The sequence below is a fragment of the Mytilus edulis genome, chromosome 12, assembly GCF_963676685.1.
Source record: "Mytilus edulis chromosome 12, xbMytEdul2.2, whole genome shotgun sequence".
Lineage (NCBI taxonomy): Eukaryota > Metazoa > Mollusca > Bivalvia > Mytilida > Mytilidae > Mytilus > Mytilus edulis.
The window spans coordinates 54,704,806-54,731,392 of record NC_092355.1 but is presented as its reverse complement, the minus strand read 5'-3'; the positions used below and the strand labels follow the sequence as shown (position 1 = coordinate 54,731,392).

The following is a 26,587-nucleotide window of genomic DNA, read 5'->3' as shown; positions in this document are numbered from 1 at the left end:
TTATCAGCAGAAAATCTAGAGAAATCTTGTTCACCAGACAAAATACATGTATATCATGTATATATACTGTATATATATAAAAGTCTATAAAAACGACCAACCAGCAAATTTACTATGTACCGGATCGTCTAGAATAGGCGATACTATGCAGATAAGGAAAAAATTATATCAGTCTAAAGATTTGCACAACGGTACTGATATAAGATGTTATAATACGAAAATGTTGTTATTAAATCGTGCTGACAAATATTTCGGCTCAACAAATGGCCTTATTCAAGTTATACCTCTGTTACAGTACTGTATAATATACATATATATAGAACAAATGTTTGGTTTGTCTGTCAGCATTGTCAGAATTTTCAATCAATTCATCAGTTTGCTCAACATGCTAAAGTCATAGTCCTATAACATATGATCCTGGGGACATTATTTACTATTTCTATTTACTGTTCTGATATTTTTTTTTTACTATCAATGTGCCACCCGCGAACAAAAAATAAAAAATGAAAATATCAGCATGAAAACGTTAAATAATAAAAAATGAAAATATCAGCATGAAAACGTTAAATAGTGAATATATAATGCGAAGGCATATATTATAGGACTAGCTAAAGTCAATGAAAATAAAACCCAATTGCCAAAATTTTATTAAGATATTTCATCATGTACACAATCATGACAAGTAGAAATAAATCAGCTTACTTATGATATAATTTTAGAATCAAATTTAAGATGATTGTAAAACTTAAATGTAAAATCATTGTACATGTAGATGAGCTGTTACATAGGCCCAAGACCACAATTAATGACCCCGCTTTTCGTTGTCCACGAATATAGTTCCTTTTAATTAGAGTGTATTTTTCCTTAATTTTTTTTCTTTCCTTTCCTCACTCATTCCTTAAATCTTTTTGGGTGGAAATGAAAGAAGAGAGGTCAAATAAATTTTTGGAGGTTGTATTTTAACTGATTTTGATATGGAATGAGTGATTAGGACAAGTGCAAAAAGGTGATATTTACAGTTTTCGGAACATCTCTTGACTTGTCAATAGGGGTATGGATGTGTATTGGCTAAATTTGTAAAAGTGATTGCTTCAATCTTTCTGAATTTTGGATATATATTTGGACTAGGACAATACATTACACACAAAAAAAATTGGACAAAAGTGCATGGTGCAATTTTTTTAATGATGCAAAAGGTTATAAAGAACTGATAGAGGAATTAATTGTGGTCTGTGGCCTAAGAGGTGCATTTCAGCAAATTTAGAATTTTTACTTTGGCATCTTTTCTGAATGATCTATTGGTATTGATTTGTCAAACTATATGAGAAGAAATGATTTTCACTTTCATTTGATAGAAATTTTGTGAAAAAGTCACTTTTCAGGTTAAATGCCTAAAATGTAGCTTTTTCACTTTTTTCACTATTTTTTCAAAAACAGCATGCTTAATTTCTCTCTGACAGTATTTTTCTGATATCTATTTGTGTTTGTGGTATTTATTTCAGTTGTTTAACTTATTTGTGAACTCTGAACACAAAAAAAAGTAGATAAAAACATAAAAAGAGTGCAAAATGTGCTGTTTTAATAGTCTAAGTCTAACGGTCAGTATACACAGCAGGTGAAATGTGAAGTTCTATGCACTTAAAAGTTGTATTCCAAAACAGATTGCACTGAACCTACATCAAAAACACTTATTACTGGTTGCTTAACCATTTCTGTTTCACAGACTACCTTTACTTTCTTCTGTTGGATAGCTAGTGGTTTAAATATTGGCCTTTTGAGGCTGACATTTCATTCAGTTTTTAAACAGTAAAGTTAATAAACTTTGCATCAGACCATACTGTCTGCATATATAGTTGAAAGTGACAGTCTTGTTACATCCAGGCTCCATGTTTTATCATATCTGAGCACAGATTTTAGCAAAAAGAAGTATATCTCCATCTCCCATATCATTTATATGCTTTTAAATATGCAAATGTGGGGAACGGCCTAAACTGGCAATCTGTTTTTTTAAGCATAACATTGCTAAAGACCATTTTATCCACATGCGTTATGCTATTTGAAACTTATATTTCCATCAAAAGTACATTTATAGCCTGTTAAAGTTTGTTTGATAACTTAACAACTTCAGAAAATTGTGGTAAGTGAAAAATATTACATTTGATATAAGGCCTCACCCTAATTGAAAACCTCTATTTTTTGGCACAGGCTCATATAAAATTAACTTCTGGCCATTTTGCATAAGTCTGATACATGAAATATGCTTTCTGTTGCTTTAAATAGATGTTAACTTATACATAGAGACATTAAAAAGTGTTAGTTTTGGTATCTTTTGGTTTTTAGAAGCTCAAATTTGATAGTTTTAATTGTTCTAATTCAACGCCACAATTCAGCACCCAAAATTCAGATATAAAAAATGCCACATTTTTTTTATTTGGTATCATATGGCTTTGAAACTTTGTAACCTGTTTTATAATATACTAAGCTTGAATCATGCCAAGTTTTATTAGAATTGGTCAAGTTTTAGGCCCCTAATAGGCCCAAGACCACAATTAATGACCCCGCTTTTCGTTGTCCACGAATATAGTTCCTTTTAATTAGAGTGTATTTTTCCTTAATTTTTTTTCTTTCCTTTCCTCACTCATTCCTTAAATCTTTTTGGGTGGAAATGAAAGAAGAGAGGTCAAATAAATTTTTGGAGGTTGTATTTTAACTGATTTTGATATGGAATGAGTGATTAGGACAAGTGCAAAAATGTGATATTTACAGTTTTCGGAACATCTCTTGACTTGTCAATAGGGGTATGGATGTGTATTGGCTAAATTTGTAAAAGTGATTGCTTCAATCTTTCTGAATTTTGGATATATATTTGGACTAGGACAATACATTACACACAAAAAAAATTGGACAAAAGTGCATGGTGCAATTTTTTTAATGATGCAAAAGGTTATAAAGAACTGATAGAGGAATTAATTGTGGTCTGTGGCCTAAGATATGTGTAATCAGTCTCAATCCATTAGTTATTTAGGAGTTATCTCCCTTTATGACAAATATCTACAAAATCAGACTCATACTAATTAGAATAGAGTAATGTACAAATTCTATGAAATGTAATTAATTTTGAAATCAGCTAAATGAACATAATGCATTGGCCAGGAAATTACTTTTACTGTCATGACTGTAGCACTATCAATTCGATAATCTTTCAATTGATTTTTTTATGATTCCTGTATCATGTGTATTAGTTAAATTTAATTAACCTTTAGCTAAAAAAAAAAAGAACATTTGCTTTAAAATGTATGTCTTATTTCATTTTAGTGCACTAAAATTCTAAATCATATATAAAAATTTATATTTTTACCAAAGGTTCTGCACTTTTCTATAAAAATCTTGATTTATTTGCCACCAAGTCCTCTTTTTCTATCAAATGCAATGAAACAGTAAAAAATAATGCTTTACATCAAGTTTCCCCTTGGAACATGTACTAAATGGCCTATCTCTATTATTTATTATATCTTTAGTTTTGATACAATTGAGGTTTGAAAAATTCGTACAAAAATGGCTACAGAAGGGTACATAAACCTTAAATACATTAATATTGCAAGTCTGCAGTCTACACAAATCTCATTAATTGAAGTTATATTATATAATTTCAGTTTATTTCTGTTTTGATGTTTACAGAATCATTAGAATGTCAAAGACTTAAATTGTTTGAAAAGGTGTTTTGGTTCCAAATCTTGATTTTAATCATTTAACGAATCTGCAAGGTTAAACCCTTGTTGGTCTATGAAATATTTAAATATGCCGATAATCAAATGTCAACTAATCAGTTTTATTAATCTAATTTCAACTGTTGATCAATTGCCATTATAAGGAAAATTTTAGAACTCTACCTGACTTCGACTAATTTGTGTGAAGATTAATGGAAACTTTTGATCATGAAAAGTTTTGTGCCAAATTGATACAATGTATATTATATAAGTGCATGTCGAGGCAAATGTACTAAATGGTCTGTTTTTAATTTACAGTGAACTTTAAAATGTAGAAAATACCTATCTGACAAATCATGCAAATTATTAAAAATCAAACTACATGTACACACAAATCCTTGTTTATTGAACATGTTGAATTGAAATGTGAATTTACAAGATTAAGAAAGATGTCTTACATACATGTATATATATGTCTTACAGTCTTACATATCTTCTAATATGTTACATTTAACTAAGGCCATAATATCTGCTCTCTAGAAATATTAGAATGTCTTCCTTTTTCTATATTTAAATTATGGTCACTAGAACTTTCTAAGTTTTGTTATTAATTTTCTATCTATTATAAAGTGTGTTGTGGGTCTCATTGGGGTCTAAGCATGACGCAGGATTGCCAATTTTTTGTAAGTGTGACACTTGAAAGTCAAATTATTGTACTGTGAAAAAGGTAAATGAAGTCTAGTGGGACCCGGGAAATTACAAAAAAATGAGAATTGCTTATGTACATAGTGTAAGCGAAATACAGGAATCTGACAAAACAGTAAGCGGGATCCCCCCAATGAGAACCCCTTAAATAGTCTCCAAACAATGTAAAAGGAGAATTCTTCAAAATCTATAGAAGAGAAGACTATCTAAATAGCACAAAGTTAATTAGAATTCACATTATCTTAATTAATAAAGCAAAATCAAATTTGAAGTATCAGGACAAAATTTTTGAGTTGAAGTGGAAATTGATAGCAAGACAATTGGTTTTTAATAATTTAATTCAATATTTGAGTTTAGTTCATTAAATTGGGAAAAAATGCCATTTTATTTAAGTTTTACTATCTTTTCAAATTCATTTGTTATCTACACGGTAGTGATTCTTTAAAGTATTAAACTAATAAATGAAAGAGATTTATTTTCTTTCAATGTTTACATTTTTCAGCATGTAAACACACAGTCATGAAATATGTACTTTTGAAAGTGACAAATCTCCTATTTCATTTGACAAATATTTTCAATATCAAACAATAAATTTGACAGTTCTTAGATAAGTCTTTTAACTTTCATAGTACTTATAAACTATACAGAAATAAGATAACATTATTAGATAAACTAGTAAACATAAGAATTTAAATTTATTTCATACCACATGGACGTAGTTTGACGTTAACACATTAGTATCTGACTGTCTGTGTTTGTATTTTGTCAGGAATAAGTGAAAGATTTTACTTTACATGGCATATATTTGGTTATTGCCAAATTTATAAAAGCTTTGTTGGCAAAACTTTGATCATTAGTGAACATTTGAAAGCTGTTGAGATTTCATGCAAAACAGCAAATTAAATGTGAAGGTCATTTATAAATTTCTTCATTTGACATTGTACTTTTGTATACATATAGTCCTTGAAAACTTGGTTTTTGAGATTTTTTTGCATCAGATAAAATTCAAAATCCTTTAAAGTTTAGGGTCATGATTGATTGCTCAGGTTAAACTGTTTTCTTCCTCGTACAATATAGTGTTTTTCCTGTTTTTTGTTTGGAAATTTTACTTTAATAAAAATTTGCATTCGAAAAAATAAGAATTTTATTATACAAAATTTCAAATTAAGATAAATTTAGAGGTATTACATGTATTAGAGAGAGGAATTCATTGGACCACAATAAAAAAAAATAAAAAATTTATAGTCAAACTAATTATAATTTCTGAAGGCAGTTGTTTTTTGTTTTTTTGCCATACATTGTGAAACTGGGTCTGGCAATTTAAAAAAAACAACAAGCCAGAAATAAAAATAAAAAAATGCTATAGCTTTAACAAATACTTGGCTTGATTTAGGATTTTTATGTTAACAGCCATAAAACAACAGAAGATTCAAATGACATAAATCAACGATTTTGAAGTAGTAGAATACCAATTTGTTTATGCAAATACATGTACATGTATATCCATATAAATTCGGTACATGTAAACCTTGATTCATTATTGGAATGTGTAAAATATAATTACGCATTCTTTTTTACAAATGATTTTATCGTGAATCTGTTGACAATGTTAGGTTCATACTGAGACATTACCAATACCGTTTAGTAAGTAGTGGCAATTTAAAACAATAAAATATTATTCCCCATTATTATGAGATCAGATTCCAGGTGCAGATAACTCTTGACATAGGATACAAGATTATAAAAGATTAAATTAATCTGTATACATGGTTAGACGATTAGTTCTACGACCCATTATAGTGTGAATAAATATTATTTGTTAAATGGCTACTTGTATAGTTTTTAATCCATTATTCAAGACCTTGTCAGCGTGACCTGTACAAAATTGTATATATAAACTTTTAACCTTTGTTTAGTATAGAAACCATCCATATAACATGTATAACATGTATATTAAGCTCTATTACATCATGTACATTGTAAAATAGGTGAAAATTGGGCAAACAAAACAAAACAAGTTGAGGGGGGGGGGGATTATATAGAAAAGATTAACCCCCACCCACCCCACTTTCAGACACACCCATCTTATGGCTAAAAATTTAAACATCAGTACATGTACAATATGATATTCTCTAAATATTAGTTGTTTATTTCACTGCTCATGTATTCATTGCGTTGTTTGTTTGCTCAGCTTCAGTTTTTACCCTCCCCCTTCTTTTAGCCATAATTTGAGATTCATCTAGATCTGTCAGTTGATAGTGAAATCTTTTCATACACTTTAAGTCATAAGTATTTAGAAAATTCTTTCTACTAAATAAAGTCCATATTGATTTAACTCCTTGGATTTAATAAATATGGTGACCAATAACTGTATAGGCAATGGAAATTTTTAATTAAATTATCTGTGAAAAACATTTAATTAAACTGAGAATTTCAAAATAATATTGATGTAGGATTTATATGTGTAAAGAAAATTTTCTAGTACTTTGAATAGTCTTAATTTAAATTTCTATGTAGGTCTTTTTATCCCATTATATATTGTTGCAGTTTATGGAAATTCTTTGTAGAAATGTTACAGTTCTTTTATCAACAATGATCAATATTATATTTTAGCAAAGTTATAAACAGATTACTAAACTTAAACATCAAATATCTGTTGGATAATGATAAAAGGATGTGGTGAAATTTGTCATGTGCCAATTGTGCCCTACGACAGTTTGGGGATTATGTTTTCTGTATAAAATGAGATGTGGTATGATTGCCAATGAGAGAACTATCCATCAAAGGCCAAATGATGTACTCAGGTTGATGTAAGCATCTAAAGGTCAAGCTGTACAACCTTCAACAATGAGCAACAACCATGCATTAGTCATGTTTAAGTTGGCTATAAAAGTATTCAACATATTTTACAAATGTGAAACAATTAAAATATAAAATTGCTGCTTTATTTATGACAAAGTATAAAAGCAAAACTACTGGTAATATTGTAACGATATCGTCTCGTCTTAATTATAAGTTTTGGGTTGGGACTAGCTCATGAACAAAAACACGTCTTACGTTAACGACATTTAATAAAAGAAAAAAACAAAAAGGCGTTTCCGGACATCACTTGTACAATTCTGTAAAAAGTGAAAAACATATATATTTATATATATTACAATATGATAACCACTGTGGTTTACAAAAAAGGAGAATGTGATAGTGCTTATAAGTTGTAACTTATAGTCATTGTGTCCTATAGACACAGATTCTTGATCAAAATTGATAATAAATTTAGTTATTGTGAGATTGCTATTGATTCATGTTATTTATACTCACTAACTTGTGATTTTTTAGGGGTAAAAAGGAGGTGGAGATTTTTTTTTAACAAAAGGGGGAAGGAGGATCATCTTTTTTGTGGAAGGTGTTGCACAGTTATAATTTTAATATTAATTAAATTGTGTTTTAATTGACAGAGAGAAGAAGAAAAGGTCAAAAGCTCAAGTTCAGATGAAGATGATATAAAAATTAGCAGTAAATTGAAAGAACCCATAGGCTCTAGTGTAAGTATTTTATTGTCTATCGTTTCGGATCAAAGTACAGTGTTAGCTGTGTTATCCGACACACTAGGAGACCAGAAAAAAATGTCAGATTAAGCAGGGTGTCAGAAAACTCAGTTTTTTTCTGCAAAGATAGGCATATTTTGAAACCATGAAAATGTGTCGGTTAAAGCAGGATGTTGGAATATTCAGGTATTGAATTAGACAGGTTACACTGTATTCTGTATTTATAGCTTTTCCAGGACAGAAGTATTTTATTAAACCTTTTTTAAATACTGATTCTTTCAGATTTAGGGATTTCAGGATTTGTTGTTCCAGGTTTTTAGGATTTTTTCCTGAAACTTTCTCCCACAACCTCAAGTTAAGGTTGTGGATTTTATAAAAAAAAAATAACAGTTTAAGAAGGGAAACAATGCTCAAAAATGATGTGTTGTTCAATGGAATTTCATTTCGAAAAAAAGAAAAATCTCTGAACTTGATAAGATAATTAATTAAGTCAATTAAGTCTCAATACAAATTGTTTGGAGAGGGGGAAAACTTAGCTTCCTTTTAGTACATTTCATTTTTTACTTTTTGTGTGTGTCATTTTCGAGTCAATATTTTTAATTTCTGGCTATATATTTTTCAGTCCTGATGGTCCTTGAATTCATAATGTATAATTCAATAAGTTTTCAAATAATGTTTTTTCATACTACAGGATGAAAATTGATTGGAAAATCTTTATGTTTTGGTGTCCATTTCCACTTCATAGAAATCAGCGTTGATAATTTCTGAATTGTTAAAACTCATAAAATAATAAAGAATCGGTTTATACTTCTTGGAACAATCGGATGCAATCAATTAGTTCAGAATAATTGACTTTGACTCTCATTTGGCTTCTTGCCAGACTTTAGACAATAGAGAATCTTTGTACCTATTGTTTTTTTCTGACAAAAGTATCAACTATAAAATTCTGTCATAGAAACTGACTTGTCAGATTACATATAAATGTTTTAAGTGAATTCAATACCCAATATTGTATAAAAAGTTTCAGAAAACAGATGCAGAAATTATTACCAATAAAGCACATGTCTAATTTTCAATTGAATGGTCAATGTGGAGCAAAGTTTTGTAAAATGTAATTGGGTATGAAGATCACATTTTACTGTTCCTTCAGCAGTGATATTGTTTGCCTTAAATTAGTGAGGAATAAAGGCTTTTTTCCCCTGGAGAAGAATTCCAATTGGAAAAAAAAATGGCTTAAAATTATTCCCAAAAAGACAACTTTTTTCCCAAACAGTGCTGAGCCTCAGTATTAATTGTGCATGAATACAAACTGAAAAACACTAATTTAAACAATTTTGTTGCCTAAAATTACTATATGTGCACATTTGAGGGTCTATTTATGTATCATCACTGACAAAATGGGATCTTATTTTAAAGCAGGGTTTGACTCTTGAAAATGGGTCTGTATATTGAAGTTTCAGTCAACTCGTGGTTTATTTTAAATTTCCCAATTTGATGAAAATGACGCATATTTTCCCAATAAAAAAGGGTAAAGGTAATTTTGAAAAAAGCCAACAATATCACTGTTCAGTTTGGGTAAAAAGAAGATGCGTCAGCAATCCACAAATAGAGGAAAACTATAAAAAATATTTTGCGTTAATTTTGTTTAAAGGTTTGATTGTAATTATGGAACATAGTTTGGAAATTTTAATATTTATTTTATTTCTTGAAGAATAAACTAACTTCTAAAAATAGTTAGCAGTTTTGTTAAAAAGTCTAAAATTTGCACTTTATTTATAATGGATTCTTCGTAAATACATTGAAGATATTTTCGACATGGTAAACTATAATTTATTTTTTGGATTTTTAAACCTTATTGTCTTTGATTGAAGTTTAAAATAATTCCAACCCTGTATCATCTAATCAGGAGTCACATAAGATTTTATTCTTTAGGTATCCATCTTTGGGGAAACAAACTTCCTGTAAAATGTTAACATAGTTAAGTATATATATGAATTAATAAACTGTAAATTCAGAAACTATTGCATGCATTTATTATTGTGATTTTAATTTTTAATCCTGTTTAATTCTTTTAAAAATTTTCAAAATGCGAATTAAAATTATTGTGATTATAACCCGGTCGCATTTTTTTGCAATAATAAAAACATCTCAATAATTTCTGTTTTACAATATTTAGATATTTTGTTTATAATGAAACTTTTTTTTTCAGTCATCCACACAGCAGTTCAGATTAAAAAGAACAAGAAAAGATTTACACACAATTCACAAAGAAGTCAATCATAATAGGTATAATTAAGATTCAGTTAAAGAGTTATTTCCCTTTGAGAGTAATTATTTAATGATATGGTATTGTCTTGGAGAATATGTATATATACTACAGGACAATCTAATTAAAAACCGATCTCTCATCGCTCCTGTTTCTGATATGTCGCGTGGGAGATCTAACGAAACCCGCTTTGAGGTCACATGTGAGTGACCTCGTAGGTGTGTCTTTTTCGACCAATGAAATTGAGTCTTCCACGATCTTGGAAGTTTAACGTAAGGCAAAGGGATGTAACTCATTTTATTTACGACGAAATCGTCAGTCAAAATAATTCATAAACTTTTTGGATTGGCTTATTAATAGGTCGTCAAATCATTTGCATATCTTTATAAATTCATAACTTTTAGTTCACTCACATGTGACCTCAAAGCCGGTTTCGTTAGATCTCCCACGCGACATATCAGAAACAGGAGCGATGAGAGATCGGTTTTTAATTAGATTGACTACAGGAATGAAGAAAATCATGTTTTAAGATTTTCTCAGTATACCTAGTTATGCTGAAAAAGTATTAACTAAAATTAACCACTTGAAATGAAAAGAACTACCATTATTGTTAATAATTACTAGTTTTCCAACAGTAGTTTAGAAGTTCTATGTGTACTCTGCACTCTGCACCCTCCACAAATAAAAAATGGCAGCCTTGGTATTGCCAAGTTGGTATAAAGAAGCATTAAACACAGTGTAAACAAATTACTGTTTAAGGGCAATAAAGAAAAATATTTGATTGAGTTTAGACTCTGTTTTCATTTTACTTAAAATAAAAAATTGTCGAAAAAATACCAAGTAGTAGAAGTAATGACAACTGTTGTCCAAAGGGTTTTTTTTTCAATGTATAATCTATTTAAAACAAGTTAATTTATACCTTTTTTTCAGGCATGTTATCAGGAATGTCAGACTTGGTCATGGATTATTTGATATTATTAAACAAGAACAAACTTCTAAGGTTGGTGGACATTTATCTTTTTGTCAGACATAATATTCTGGATTTTAGAACTTTCCAATTTGTTGTCTGAATGAATCAAGAGGTTTTTGTTTCTCTATTGATATTCAGATTCTTTTCTTTCAGTGTAAAACAGGTTGATTGATTTTCAATTCATGAGTGTTTTATCTTGTTAAAAGGACATCTTTTTGTAATCCATACTGATTTTTTTAATTATTTGATTTTAAGTCATTAAATGACAGCAAAATAAGTAAAAGTTTCAAAAAATGTTGTTCATTGAATACTTCTTTTTTAATAAAAAATAAGAATATGCGGTATGATTGCCAATGAGACAACTCTCAACAAGAGACTAAGTGAAACATTAATTAACAACTTTAGGTCTTCAATACAGGCATTTAACGATGAGAAAAACCCATATCGCATAGTCAGCTATAAAATTAAAGGTCCCAAAATGACAAGTGTAAAACAATTTAAACTAGAAAACTAACTGCCAAATTTATAATTTCGGAATAATGAACAAAAAACAGATATGTTACACAGCAATCAGTGACAACCACTGAATTACAGGCTACAGGTACTGTTCGTCAAAAGATTGACTTCTAATAATTTATCGTATTAAAGATGGATTTTAGTATGGGGATTTTGTTTTTCTTTCTTTCAAAACAATTTTAGGAAAGTAGAATTTGTTTTAGTCATACATGTATATCTCATTTTTACTGTGACATTACTGTTTTTATTCTGTTTTAGGAAGCAGCCATTGAAGAAGCTGAACGTCTAAAATTAGAAAGACGGAAAACCGAGTGGCAACCTCCAAAACAGGAGAGTTCCAGTGATGAAGAAACAGATGATGAATTAATAGACGAGGTTGAATTATCAAAGTATGTAGAATATTAAATTGAGAAAAAACGCATAACACAACCCTACAAAATCAAAAACGACAACTTTGCATCTATTTCTCTCATAGTTTAATCAAGGATGATCAGTCTTATTTAAATAGATCCTTTATCCATGTTAATGATCTTGCATTTGAGACGTGTATACAAAATGCAGTACAACTTTTTGTCTTTTCCCTCTCCAGGTTTAACCAAAAAAGAATCTTACTTGAAAAAAAATTATGAAATTAATCATTTTAATTTTTAAACAAATAAACAAATTTTAAACAAATAAACAAATTTTAGTGCTCTAACATCATTTTCCTGTTTAAAACATGTAACTTGATATGTTGTTTTCCAAAATAAAATGTCCTACCTACCAATCAAACTCTACAAGGTATAGGTAGGCAACAGAAACACAAGGAATTTGATAAGGATGGCCTTACCATGCTTACAGCTTTTTCATTTTTAATTAAGTTTCCTTGCTTGCTAAATAGACCATGAAATTAGTATTTCTTTTTGTTTACTACCTATTGAAAGAAAACAACTGTTATTTAAAAAATTTACTGATTAAGTTTCTGAATAGTTACTGAAAAAATGCTTAAACAATCTGATCTATCAGGTTAATTCTATATTTAGCAAATGAAGAATTTATGGTGCACCTGATCAGCAACCAAGCTTAAATTTCCTTCATTAAGGATACACTGGTATAATTTATCTGTAATTTCATTATTTTAAAACTTTTTAATGCATGTTACTAGCTATAGGTACACATAATAGAAAAATGTACATTAAAGGTTATGCATTTTACTACACTTAATGAAAGGTGTGCATGAAAGGTTATGAAAAGAAAGCATGAACTACCGGTATTTTATATATTTTATATGTAATAATCATTAATCAGTTATAATGAATAACATAAATTTGAAATACAAACAGTCATGCATGTTTATAATGAGTTAGAGCTTTCAATTCAATACACATCATTTATGAATATATGTGAATTAACATTTCCATGACAGTGATGCTGATGTACCAACTATAAGTTTAAGGTAAAAGTCACCAGCTAGTGTGAGCAAATATGAGCCAATTTAAAGTTCACAAAAAAAATTATTTTCTATTTTTATTCTATACAATTTGAAATTAAATAACGAAAAATGAAAGAAAAAAAAAATGAGTAAAATGTCAATTTTTTTGTTGTTGCTAAACTTATCAGAAAGGGGTGTTTTGTGAACTTTAAATTTGGTCTGTGAATATAGGTTTTGTTTTTTAAACAAATCCAGGATGACTTAAAATCATGAAAATGATGTGAAACAAATGAATAACATCAGAAATATTCAGGAGCTAAGGGAGATAATCCAGCCATGGAAAAGTGAAAGAGGATATTGGGTACACAAAACATGTCTTGAAGTCAACATGCAATCTTCCACAATAGAAATGTGTCTTTCACTAAACATTAATATTACAAAATTGTACAATTTTAAAAAGTAGTTAATATCAATATCTTTTGTTATATTTTTTTTCAAGACTCATGCCAATTTTTTTCTTATTCTGAAACTTTATAAAATTCCATCCTTAAATCATCTCAACACTTTTCTTAATTTTATTTACAAAAGATCCTTTCATACTCTCAGTAAAGATTAATCCTGGATTTAACGTGTGTGGATCAACGTATATGTATATATTTATGTGAGTGATGCTGAAGTTTTACTTGCCAGAATATTATATTGTTATGTTTTTACACAATGTTTTTGAAAAATGTGATCATATTTTGTATGTTGATGTAGTAGTTTTTAATACTGTTGAATTTTTGCTTGGGTGAAGTTTTTTAAGCTTGATTATTCTGAATCTAAAGAAATTTGGATTTAATTTTTTACATATGTATATATATATTCTAATTGATGCTTTTTACTACCATTTTATGCTTAATTTAGTTTGGAACATATATATGTTGGACAAATCTAAAAAAGAAATCTTTAAATTTTCAAATAAATTTCTTGTATTCTATTTAAATACTTTTGAAATTCTTTGATTTTACTTCTGAATCTGATTTTTGACCACAACCCAAGGGTTCTATGTTTGGCTATATGTATGTATAAATATGCAGCAGTCTGATTGAAATGAGGTATTTTTCTTGTGTGTTTTACATTTTTAAAGTGCCATGCTCTTCGGACAATAAAAAATCTGTGCAACAAATCCTACCCTGTTTCAGATTCAACTCACTTCGTGTGGCAAATATTTGTTAAAAATAACAAAATCAAGTTTCCATTAAAATTTAATTCGTCCTAAATTAAAAAAAATTGTAAATCAACAACAATTGGTTGGAAAATAAACTGATCCACAATATATAACCTTTTACATAAATATGATTAAATTACAGTTTTATGAATGGAGATGGTAAGGATACAGATGAGGACATTGATGATGACGCAGCCTCAGATGCCGAATCACCTGAACCAAGAGACAAAACTGTGTCTTCTTCTGTCAGGTTAGCATTAAAAAATATGACTTTTGAAGAATATTTTACCAGTGTCACATTAATAAACACATTCTTCTATTATTATTCTTTTTATTCTTATAAAAAAAAAAGCTAGAAAGAGATTGTGAGTACACATTAAAGAGACAGCAACCAATAAAATCAATGTATTTTTTTTTTAAATTTACAGATGTGTACTCTTAAAATGCCTTGATAATTTAAAAGTGTCAATCTGCCTTAGGATAATTAATATTGAAAATGTATAATAGTGCATTCAATATAATATAACATTCATTTCCTTTTCCTGTTCTGGTAATTCAAGATATAATTTGGTAGCACATTTTGAAGTTTTTAAATATCATGTCTGATTAAAATCAGAGTTAGCGAAAAGTGGTGGTCCTCAGGATTTAACCACCAAAATTTTGCATAGGACTGACACAATTTTAGTATTTTTCAAAAGAATTAGTAGTGAGGACCAGCAGATTTTCTTCAAGTACCACCAGGGAAAAAAAGATTTCGCGAACTCTGAAAAATAAATTGAAATTTTCTATTTTTGATTTTATTTTCAATTGTAACACAGATCAGTGAACAATGTATTATGATTGATTGTATTTATAGTTTTAGGGAAGATGTCACCTCATCACCTTTTAACAAAGCCATCATCCCCATGTCACGGCCAGCTACATCTGCCAGCACAAAGAAGAAGAAACAGAAAATACCAAGACCATATACACCACATTTTGTCAATATCATGGAGGAAGTCAAAGAAAAGACTGGTCCCAGGTTTGTCTTTGCTTACAGTGCATCTTGAACTAGACAGGGAAACAGTTGTAACTTTTTATCTATTCTTGTTCGATCTAAACTTCAATCTAAGATAAATCAAATTTTTATTTTAGAAATTTATGCGACAGGGTTATAATCGCAATCATTTAAAAATTGCATTTTGAAATTATTTTATATGAATTATATGAATTAAACAGGATTTTTCTAAATATAGCAAAAATTAAAAACGCATTTTAGTCTAAAATGACAAAAGCGCAATAATAAAGGCACGCAATAATTTCTGAATTTACAGTATTCAGTTTGATTTATTATATATCTGACAAAACAAAAGTAACAAGCACATAAATAAATGTCCTTAAGGAAATAATATTTTTCTGTATTTCAGTGATGCTTTATTCAGACAGCTTTGTGCTTTACATTGGATATTAGAAGCGATGAGAAACTGTGACGACTCTGGAATAAAAATGACACCTATTATGTCTTGCTGGAAATTAATGTAAGTAAAGTACTTTAACAAGGAAAAAGTCACTAAATAAATCAACACGAATTTTACTCCATACACACAAATGAACATCGCCTTGATATAGCCTTTTTGTGCTAATTCGGCTTAAGCAACCAACGACACTCAATCACAAATGTACAAATATAATTTTAACAAATGAAAATGCAAATTTGTGATCTGCATGTTTAATATATTAATAACATCTTACAATTTGATATAAACTTTGTGTTGAATTTGTCTGCCTAGTTGGCCTGTTGGCTATACTGATCATACCGTTGTAAAAAAACTCATATTTAACGCTTCCTCAACAAATGTACATATATGCAATGTAATGTAAACTAATGTGTTTTTCTGTATACCTTTGTCCAACTTAGGTGATACCAGAATAAATAATATATAATAAGTTTTTTTAGGGCAAAAAGTGCAGAACAAGGAGCAAAAAGAAAAAGAATTAAAAATAAAAGGCAAAAAAAAGGCAAAATAAATTAAAAATAGGAAAATAATAGTGTTAGAATATACATACAGAGAATATTGGACAAAATAGATATTGAATAGAGAAATGGTATAAAAAATTTGACTTCTCATGGTTAGACTATTTTCTCAAATAACTTCTTTTGGTAGCATTGTTCAAACAATCCTTTTCTGCTTTTAAGGTCTACAAACAAAACAGAAATTTATGTTTATAATTTTATTTATTGCAGTAATATAGGAGGTGTTCCTACACTGGAGGATGTTGCCATTAGAGACAAAGAAATAGATAAAGACTGGAAAAAATTCAGAGATCAAGATGGACATGTATGTATCACTACACAGGCAAAATTTGCTCACATGAAATTCTCATGATACTCACATGAAAAATTTCTCTTGAGATTCACATCAAACAAGCTTATACATGAAATTCATGTGAAAATTTTCATGTGAATTTCACGTGAATTGAGATTCACATGAATCTGATGTGAAATTTTTCACAAGAATTTCACATTAAATTTCCAAAAGAAAAAAATTGATATTTATCATGATTTTGATTAAATTTGAAAATTAAGATGTTATTTGAATTACTCTATTTTAAAAATTCATGTGAAACTCACAAAAAACTGATTTCACGGGATCGTATAATGGTATGATGTCGTCGTCTGCGTCCTTGTCGTCGTCTGCGTCCTTGTCGTCGTCTGCGTCCTTGTCGTCCAAAGACACATTGGTTTTTGGATAATAACTTTAAAAAAAAGGGCCAAAAGAAGCATGTTTCTAGTTCCCAAACAATCATGACAATAACTTGTGTTTAAGTGTATGGATCTCTCTGAAATTGTACTACAAGGTTCAATCCTGCAATGGAAAGCATGGGATTGAGTTTAAGGGTTATTGCTCCAAGGGGGTTTCAAAAAGTTGGGGGGGGGGGGTTACCATTTTTTGAAGGGCTTCCTTTTTTTTCAAAATTTTTCAAATTTTGAATTTTGAAAAGTTTCAAGAAGAAATGTTCAATTGCACAGTATTGTGCAGTAGATTTGTTAGATCTTTGACCACATTTATTTTGTGACAAAAACCTTTATTATGTCAAAAATTTGATCACAATCCAAATTCAGACAGAATCAAGCTTGAATATTGTGACCAAATTTGCCCCAACTGTTCAGGGTTCAACCACTGGGGTCGTATAAAGCTGCGCCCTGCGGAGCACCTGGTTTCTTATTGTTGAAGGTTGTACAACATAATTGGTTATATCAAAGACCTTTGGACTTTATAGTTGCATAATTGTCTCTTTGCATTGGCAATCATTGTATTACCTCTTCTTATTTACTATTGTTTGTTATAAAGAAAATAATATATATATAATTGGGTTCATCTTAATATCACATTAAAATTAAATTAAGAATGGAAACAAGAAATGTGTCAATGAGCAGAAAACCACCCAAGGCCATCAAATAGTCTTCAACACAGGGAGAAAATTCCCACCCAGAGTTGGGCTTCAGCTGGCCTTCTAACAATAATAGATAATGGACGCCACACTTAACTTCTTGACATATAAATGAACCAAAATTAAAAAACAGTAGACTAACGAAGGGTAGAGGTTCCTCAATTGTAGTCTTCCTGAATATGCATTTATCTTCATCATCATAAATATTAAATATATAGTGAAGTTCTCCTTTTGCAGGGTACACACAGGGATAGATTCAACAGTCGATTATACATGCAGAGGAGGGGAACCACCACAGCAAAGAAACCAGCTACATGGAGAACGTCTCTTGCTGGGTCTGCGATGGGTTTGTCTGGTACCATGAGGTCCAGTGCTGATGAAGATGACAACCATGGTGATGATGATTACAAGGATGATGATAGTCCAAGTAAAAGTAGGTTAATAATAAGGTCAAAGTCCAAGTAAAAGTAGGTTAATAATAAGGTCAAAGTCCAAGTAAAAGTAGGTTACATACATTGTGAAAGTTTTCTTCTGCTTGAAGGGTACGCACAAGGATAGATACAACAGACGATTACAGTAAGGTAATTTCTGAGCTTCAAAGTTCAATATGAAAGTCTAAGTAAAAGTTACTCCCTTACCCCATGCTTTAAGTTCTGGAACAGCCCTAAGTGCCCTAACAGTATTTTCCTCATTTAAGTTTTCAGAAATTTTTAAGAATATATGATTGTAAAAGTCTGTCTAAAACATTACCTACTTAGTAATAAATTTCCTATGCAATTGTGTTTTTTTTATAGTCTTTAGAAATTGACCACTTTAATGCTTCATTTTATGATTATCTTAAATGGAAGAGAGGTTGAGTAGGGAAAATGTTTTAGCATGGAAAAGAATTGATATAGCTTATTAAAATAGTTAGTGCAAAACCCAGCATACAGTTGATACAACTCCACAGACATACTCAAAACAACCAGGAACAGCGCTGTAATTGCTGTTCTCATCTCTCAGATATTTGTTTGATATAAGCAGGCAAACATTTTGTCTTTTTTCAGTAGGCTGTCAAACAGTTATAATTAAAATGTCACAATCATTTTAGAGTTTACAAGATGATTTCATACTTATTACTGTAAACCAACTTATTTTCATGAGCAATTTTTTTTTCTCACTTAAACAAATCTGAAAATACGCAGAATACAAATTTTCAGGCATATATAAAACTTTAATCTTCCCTTATTTACAAACCATAAATATTATCAAAGTCGGCTTAAAAGGACTATAGGTAAAATAATGAACTGGCAAAAATAAGTTTGCTTACACTATTCTGTATCTCTTTTTACAAAAAAATCATGATATGAATTGAAAAATTATTATATACTGGAATGAACTAATGATTCTTTTTTTGTTGTAACATTTTTTTTGTAAAATGAATCACTGCTGCATTTCAAATATGTTGTCACATAATATGATATATATTTAAATGAATTGTTTTCAGTTGCAATAAAAAATGCATTTTCCAAAGTTTTTGTTTTGGGAAGTATAGGTGAGTTACTATGGTTACCTGTGTAACAAAACTTTGTCACTTTGTTCTCCTTGACCTTCACTGTTCCATGTATTATTACTTCGATTCTTTAGAATCTGGTGTATTTTTATCCTGTAATATAACAGTCTCTTGTATCAAACAATATGTGTCTTAGAATCAATTATTCTTGCATTAGTTTTAAGTATGATCAGTAATGTTATTTCTCATCTTTTTATGTTTAGACCTTGAATATGATATGTAAATATGTTCTAATCTGTTGATGTGTAACTGTACATGTGGATTCACATTTATTAGTGAGATACCAATTTTTGTGGATTTTTTTTTTGGTAAAGTAGACCAGGGGTTGAAGTCGTAAAACTTTGCTCAGTGATCTAAGCACAAAAATCATGCTCAAAACATGAAATCCAGCATTTTGATTGGTTGATTTTAGAGTATGAGAACAAAAAACTGAGTGACTCGAAAGTTTTATGACTTCATGGCCAGGTATTAAAAAATTCAACAAATAAGTAATTTTGTATTGGTTTGTATGCAGTCTTTGTCAAAACCACAAAATTAAATTTCATTGAAAATTGGTACCCACTAAATGAATCCAAAATGTCTGTTTTTGTTCCAATCTAATTAGTACTTTTCCTGGATATTCATTGGTATCATGTTCATGCACATTATGTTTTATTTGCATTTTCCCTCTGTTTTACATCATTAAGAATTAAGAATTTAAAATAACTTACATTTATTTCAGTATATGTATTTATATTTATTTCTTAGAAAACAACTATCAATGTAAAGTAGATTAAGGTGGTACCTAACACTACAGGTAGATAACTCTGTAAAATCAGCTAAATGTTTTAATCACGTTGTGTTGTTAAGGAAAGATAAAGCTTCTCAATTATCAAAATAAGTGTTTGTCAAACTGCTTTATATCCAACCATTTTTTTCCGAGAAAGTGTTGGTTCAATTTTTAAATTTTTTTATATTTTTGTCAAATGATCAAAGTTAATATTTTGTCAAAATTTTATGAAAATTAAATGAGCTAAATTCATTTTAGTCAGCGTGTTGGGTACCACCTTAATCAGTTTATAATAATGTTTGAGTAGAACAGATACACTACAGTTCATGTGGTTTAGCTTTGTCCACTTCACCACAGTGGGCATCCAGCACATGCATCTATTACATATAACTGTTAATAATTTAATTTTTGATGTAGCATGTCTTCTAATTGGCTGATGTTGTTTTGTTTATCAGCTCATAGACATAATTTTGTCATGTGACCATGACGTCATCAATGTTTTCTCATGATTTACTTCAGCTTAAAATGGAATTTAGAATTAAATTATAAGGAATGACTGTAATATTTTTCTGTCTTTTAGAAATAACATAAAAATGTGGTGCACACTTGTAAGTAATTTGCTACACAGGTTATTCAATGCACCACATTTTTTATGTTATTTCTTTTTCATCGAAATTTTTATGCTTGGATTTTTCATGACTTGTTTCTCATGCATGTTAAATATTGCAAATACCCCAAGGTGAATGTATTTTTGACAGCAAATATATAAATGTGAGAGAAAATGTATCAGTTATGCATGAATTTAACCCTAACCTGACCTATCACCGCCATAACCACCACAAAAAGATAAATCATTGAAATTGTAAAAGATATCAACCTATCCAGATTTGCACTATAACTAACTTTTATATTGAAGTACCAGTACCATTTAGACTGATAAATAAGTCTCAAATCTGGTCGATTGTGGTAGTTATCTTTATAGCCAGGGGACAGCACTCTTTAGTCTACGTGGTACCATCATTTTCAAAACAAATATTCATCTGATTTTAGTGATTAACTTTGAGTGTTAATAGACTATTTTCATATAACAGACTTTTGATTCCGGAAAATATAATTTGTCGACTGGTTACCTTGGACATCATGGTACTAGGTCAAGTAAGAGCAACCAAAATAAGTAATCAAACATATAATCGGTGTAATTTGAGGGGAAAGTTTACTGTTTTCCGATGATTTTGTAGTGAAAAAAAAAGTTAAGTAGGTAATTTTGCCCCAAAATTGTACTGATTGAAAGCTTGGTTTTACTTCTTTAGCTTGCTCCTACCTAACTTGGTACCATGATGTCCAAGGTAACCAGTCAAAAAATCATCAAATTATATAATCCGGAGTCAAAGGTCAGTAATATGAAAATAGTCTATTGTATGATGAAACAAAAGAAAAATGGTATGGTAGACATTCTTGAACTTTTTCCCAAACATGTGTCCACACCTACTGTGTGCAGGTGGAAAAAGCTTAATCCACTTGTGCTGTACTGTATTTGTATGAGATGATGTTTTTGTAGATTTAGAGAAAAATTGTGTATAATAGTTTTAATGCATAATAAATTAAGACGTCTTTTATTTTCATTCAGAATGCACTACTTAATGTTCAGTAACCATTTTTTTTCAAGAACGTAACCGCCCAGAATTTCAGCAGGCCTGAAGAAGCATTTTCTAGACACAATTATTTGGATAGACTTATTTCATTACAATTATCAATCAGTAAATGGTTTCATGACCAAATATGTAGGTCTTATGTTTACAGGTTTACTTCAGTTTACACATGGCTTATTCTTAGTTTTTGAACAATATGAATTTATCATTTAATCATTTAAGATAATGTGTTTGAAATATTGTAATAAATTGATCTTTGGAGAATTTATTTTTGTTTATACAATTTTATGTTGGCAAAAAAGGCTGACAGGGTTTCACAATTCTTAATCAGGAAATTTAGGAATTGTTTCAAATTAATAACAGAAGCATACCATTGTAATGTACTAATGATCTGAATGATTACTTTTAAAAGCAAATTTAAAATGGATAACTTGCAGTTGATTTAGTCAGACATTTTAAATGTGATATATAGCTGTAGGTCATAATGTGTGTTTTTTGCTATTTCCCATAATTTTGTTGCTATCTTGAAATTTCTCATGTACATTGGTTGGTATTGTATACACCTTATTGCTATTTGTCTGCCATTACTGAATGTCACATATGTTACCCTAGAATTTTGATGTCACAAGAGGAAATGTCTTGATGCCACTGTAATGCAAAAGTAATTGTTGTATGGCATTGATAGTTCAAGTGTCACAAAATGTAAAGGGTCAAGTGTCGCAGATTCCAAAATAGTGATCAGGTTCATTGGTCAGTACATTCAGTGTTAGGGACAGGCAGATTCATTTAATATAATAACTTGTCAATTATTACAGCAAGCTTAAGGAGAGTTCATTATGGTATGTTATAAATCTTTCAATAACCCCTCAAAGTGGAATTGGAAAGAAAAGGTGAAGGGTTATTGGTTCAAGGCCTATAAATTAATCTTAAAATCTGTTCATCTTAAAGAGGACAGTAATTAGGTAAAATCTTAAAATTGGGATGAGGTGTTTAATATGTAACCTATGTTAAAACTGAATACAATCCAATGACCAATATGTATCATATCCAAATGAAGAATTTGGACAAAGATTTTATCCTTTATATGTACAACCAATGTAACAGTTAATTAACTAGGTAAATCAAGTTACTATATAGAGATATTTAAAAGCTTTAACTAATTTTCTACTAACTGGTGAAATCATGATCTGGTATAAGGGATCTATATCTATGCTAACAATGGTGGTTCCATTTGATCATTGCCGCTAACAAATATAACCAAGGGTATATACAATTTCTCAGGAGCCTTTTTATGCCCCACCTACGATAGTAGAGGGGCATTATGTTTTCTGGTCTGTGCGTCCGTTCGTTCGTCCGTCCGTCCGTCCGTCCGTCCGTCCGTCCGTCTGTCCCGCTTCAGGTTAAAGTTTTTGGTCAAGGTAGTTTTTGATGAAGTTGAAGTCCAATCAACTTGAAACTTAGTATACATGTGCCTTATGATATGATCTTTCTAAATTAAATGCCAAATTAGAGTTTTGACCCCAATTTTACGGTTCACTGAACATAGAAAATGATAGTGCAAATTTCAGGTTAAAGTTTTTGGCTTCAGGTTAAAGTTTTTGGTCAAGGTAGTTTTTGATGAAGTTGAAGTCCAATCAACTTGAAACTTAGTATACATGTGCCCTATGATATGATCTTTCTAATTTAAATGCCAAATTAGAGTTTTGACCCCAATTTTACGGTTCACTGAACATAGAAAATGATAGTGCAAATTTCAGGTTAAAGTTTTTGGCTTCAGGTTAAAGTTATTGGTCAAGGTAGTTTTTGATGAAGTTGAAGTCCAATCAACTTGAAACTTAGTATACATGTGCCCTATGATATGATCTTTCTAATTTAAATGCCAAATTAGAGTTTTGACCCCAATTTTACGGTTCACTGAACATAGAAAATGATAGTGCAAATTTCAGGTTAAAGTTTTTGGTCAAGGTAGTTTTTGATAAAGTAGAAGTCCAATCAACTTGAAACTTAGTATACATGTTCCCTTTGATAAGATCATTCTAATTTTAATGCCAAATTAGAGAATTTATTCCAATTTCACAGTCCTTTAAACATAGAAAATGATAGTGCGAGTGGGGCATCCGTGTACTGTGGACACATTCTTGTTCAACCTTAGTTTAACTCATTCGCCCCCAAGACATTTTTGGAAAATCAGGCATTTTCGAAAATTTGCAAACATATGCAAATTATATGCAAATGAGCAAACTCCTGATGCTGTAACTGATGCTCATCTATTAAACTACTTATTGGGATTTGGGGGCGGATGGCATGGGTGGGGGGTGGGGTGGGAGGTGCAATATTTTCTCGTGGGTTTGAACCCACCCCCAGTGAAAAATGGTGATTTTCCGTCTATTTTCCGATTTCAAAACGACCTTGAGAGGTGAACACTGACACGACTGTGTTTTTTTGTCATTCAAGTATTACCCTATAGTTACAGTAGTCCATTCATGCTAGCTGGGAGTATATTGGACTTCAGTGTCTTGCTTGGGAATTATTATTGTCAAGTCAGGTCTGCCTAAATGTCCGTTTTTATGGATTTTTGACAAAACGGTGACCTAGATTTTACAGACTAGATTCCTATTGGCCATAGTATACCTCGTCGTGTTCCTATACCACCTATGCATGCATATATGATAATAGTTTTTGCCAACAGTCACTTCCAGTTACGTAGTGGCCATCAAAAGATGCCCACCCCCACCGGATTTTGGCTACTTTTCATGTTTTTCCGATATTGAACTCTTAAACGGCTTTCAAAGTGCCATATTTTCATGAACAGACATCTGAGAAGAGTTGATGGACCATGAACTACTTGGTTGAAGTCCCCGCTATCATGCAGTTCAGCTGGGGCAGTTCAAAAAAAGTATGGAGGGTCATACGGGTCATCAAAGAATGGTTGTCGCCATCACGCTGGGGGTTAAAGGGTTAACCAACTAAGTCACCAAATATATTCAAATATGTCCAAAATTGTATAATGTTTTTTAGAAAAAGTTATTTGCCAATTTTTTTCGCTGTAACATGTGTGTTTCAAAATAGAAATAAAACTAATGTCTAGTAAATCATTGAAGTAACAGTTCTCTAGTCAGTCACTCATCTAATATCAAAATAACAGATATTTCATATTTTGTAACTATAAAGTTTACTTATATTTGATACATGGGAGATGTTCACATCATCACAGTTTATCATCATCATTCAGCATCATGTTTATTTCCGAAAAACAACGGAGGATCCATACCTTCATCATCCATAATTACATGGTTCTCACTAAGGCGAGTCAATGAGTTTGGGACTCATTAAAATCTGTCTAGAGAGTCCAAAGAAGCATCAAAATTGTAAACTGTTGTATTAACTGAGAACATACATCATCATTCTATAACAAAGGTTAAAAAAAAAATAATTAAAGAATAATCTGAATTTTGTTTGATATACTTGTCCTTTTGTCATGAGGACTGAAATTATATAATATATCAATAAAATTGCATCCTCACCTTCGAACTCGCCATGGCAAAATATGACAAGCCCTAGTGGACTTGCCTTCAAAAAACGTTAGTGAGAACCCTGCATTATATAATTTTCATCCAATTTGTCCTGAGCATGCATGAAATATTTGTCACTGGACATTAAGCAACCAATAATCAATCCTATTTGTACTTTGAATTAAAGATTTGCAATACTGATTATATTTTTATCTTTTTTTAGGTAAAACGAAGTTGAAAAAGGCATGGCCTCTGTTTGTAATGTAATCACTTTAATATTTTCATATTATTATAATTATTTTGTTCTTTGTTTTAGGGACTTCTCGAATGTCTGTAGATATTGAAGGTTCTAAAGCAGGCAGTGAAGGTGCTACAAAGACAGAAGACTCCATTGATAAAGATGAAAGTGCTGCCATAGAAAAGTGGACTAATAAGTAAATTGAATATATGTATTTTATTATACCCCCACCTCAATGATAGGAGTACTGTGGAATCATTCATTTTCGTGGGTACAAATTTTGCAGATTGAGGAAGACTTGCAAATTCCTGGATATATACACCATTCAATCTTCAACAATAGACAGGAAAAAAACATGTCGTCAACTCCTGATTTTCCAAATAAGAAAGTTATTAGACAACAGCTGACAAAGTTCCTGAGATTGAACTCTTGTTAAAATCTCCATCAATATAACTGTATACATAGAAAAATAAAGACAACAGTAGTATATTGCTGTTCAATAGTCATAATTTGGTTACTGTAAGCAAAACCACAAATCTGGGTAACAAACTTATACTGAGGGAAACACGTCAACTATAAGAATAAAACAAAGAAACAACAGGAACACTGAACTACAACAAAAACAAATACCAACATACATAGAAAAGGACTATTAATAACAACTGTCACTGAAAACTTCAAATAATTATTTTTTTTATTTTATTTTTTTATAATATTCCTCAAATATTCATACCAATGGAAAGCCATTAAACAAACAATTTAATGAATTGAAATGGTTTTTTTTATTTCAGAGTTAATGAAGAAAAAAATAAGTTAGCCAAAACAGCTTCAGAATTAAAGGTAACATAAAAAACAAACTTTCATCTTCTTTGTACATAAGATATTTTGTATACTTGCATATACTCTTAGACTTTTGTAAAACTCTCTATTGGGACACCCAAATAGGCAATAAATAAACATGATATTTCCCAATAAACAGGATTGTGAAAATATTATTTTAAATCTCTATTACCCTGTTTGTGATATTTAAGTAAGAGTTTCCAAATGGGAAAGGTTTTTCTTCTCAACTCCTTAAATATTAGGTTACTATAATTATTTCAAAATT

General features: G+C 30.2%; 1 protein-coding gene across 11 annotated transcripts in view; it reads left to right on the top strand.

Moving 5' to 3' along the window:
- Positions 1 to 26,587, top strand: part of LOC139498830 (coiled-coil domain-containing protein 60-like) — a 44,457-nt gene that overhangs the window by 10,122 nt on the left and 7,748 nt on the right. For 4 of the 11 annotated variants that reach the window (XM_071287398.1, XM_071287394.1, XM_071287395.1 and 1 more), the window contains exons 3-15: positions 7,868 to 7,954; positions 10,167 to 10,243; positions 11,154 to 11,223; positions 11,968 to 12,098; positions 13,115 to 13,144; positions 14,473 to 14,580; positions 15,187 to 15,351; positions 15,737 to 15,847; positions 16,555 to 16,648; positions 18,000 to 18,195; positions 19,249 to 19,296; positions 25,561 to 25,678; positions 26,274 to 26,322. In XM_071287398.1, the coding sequence (XP_071143499.1) occupies positions 7,868 to 7,954; positions 10,167 to 10,243; positions 11,154 to 11,223; positions 11,968 to 12,098; positions 13,115 to 13,144; positions 14,473 to 14,580; positions 15,187 to 15,351; positions 15,737 to 15,847; positions 16,555 to 16,648; positions 18,000 to 18,195; positions 19,249 to 19,296; positions 25,561 to 25,678; positions 26,274 to 26,322 (1,284 nt within the window). The remainder of the gene's footprint in view (positions 1 to 7,867; positions 7,955 to 10,166; positions 10,244 to 11,153; positions 11,224 to 11,967; positions 12,099 to 13,114; positions 13,145 to 14,472; positions 14,581 to 15,186; positions 15,352 to 15,736; positions 15,848 to 16,554; positions 16,649 to 17,999; positions 18,196 to 19,248; positions 19,297 to 25,560; positions 25,679 to 26,273; positions 26,323 to 26,587) is intronic. The other 7 variants (XM_071287400.1, XM_071287402.1, XM_071287396.1 and 4 more) reach the window with 3 other exon arrangements.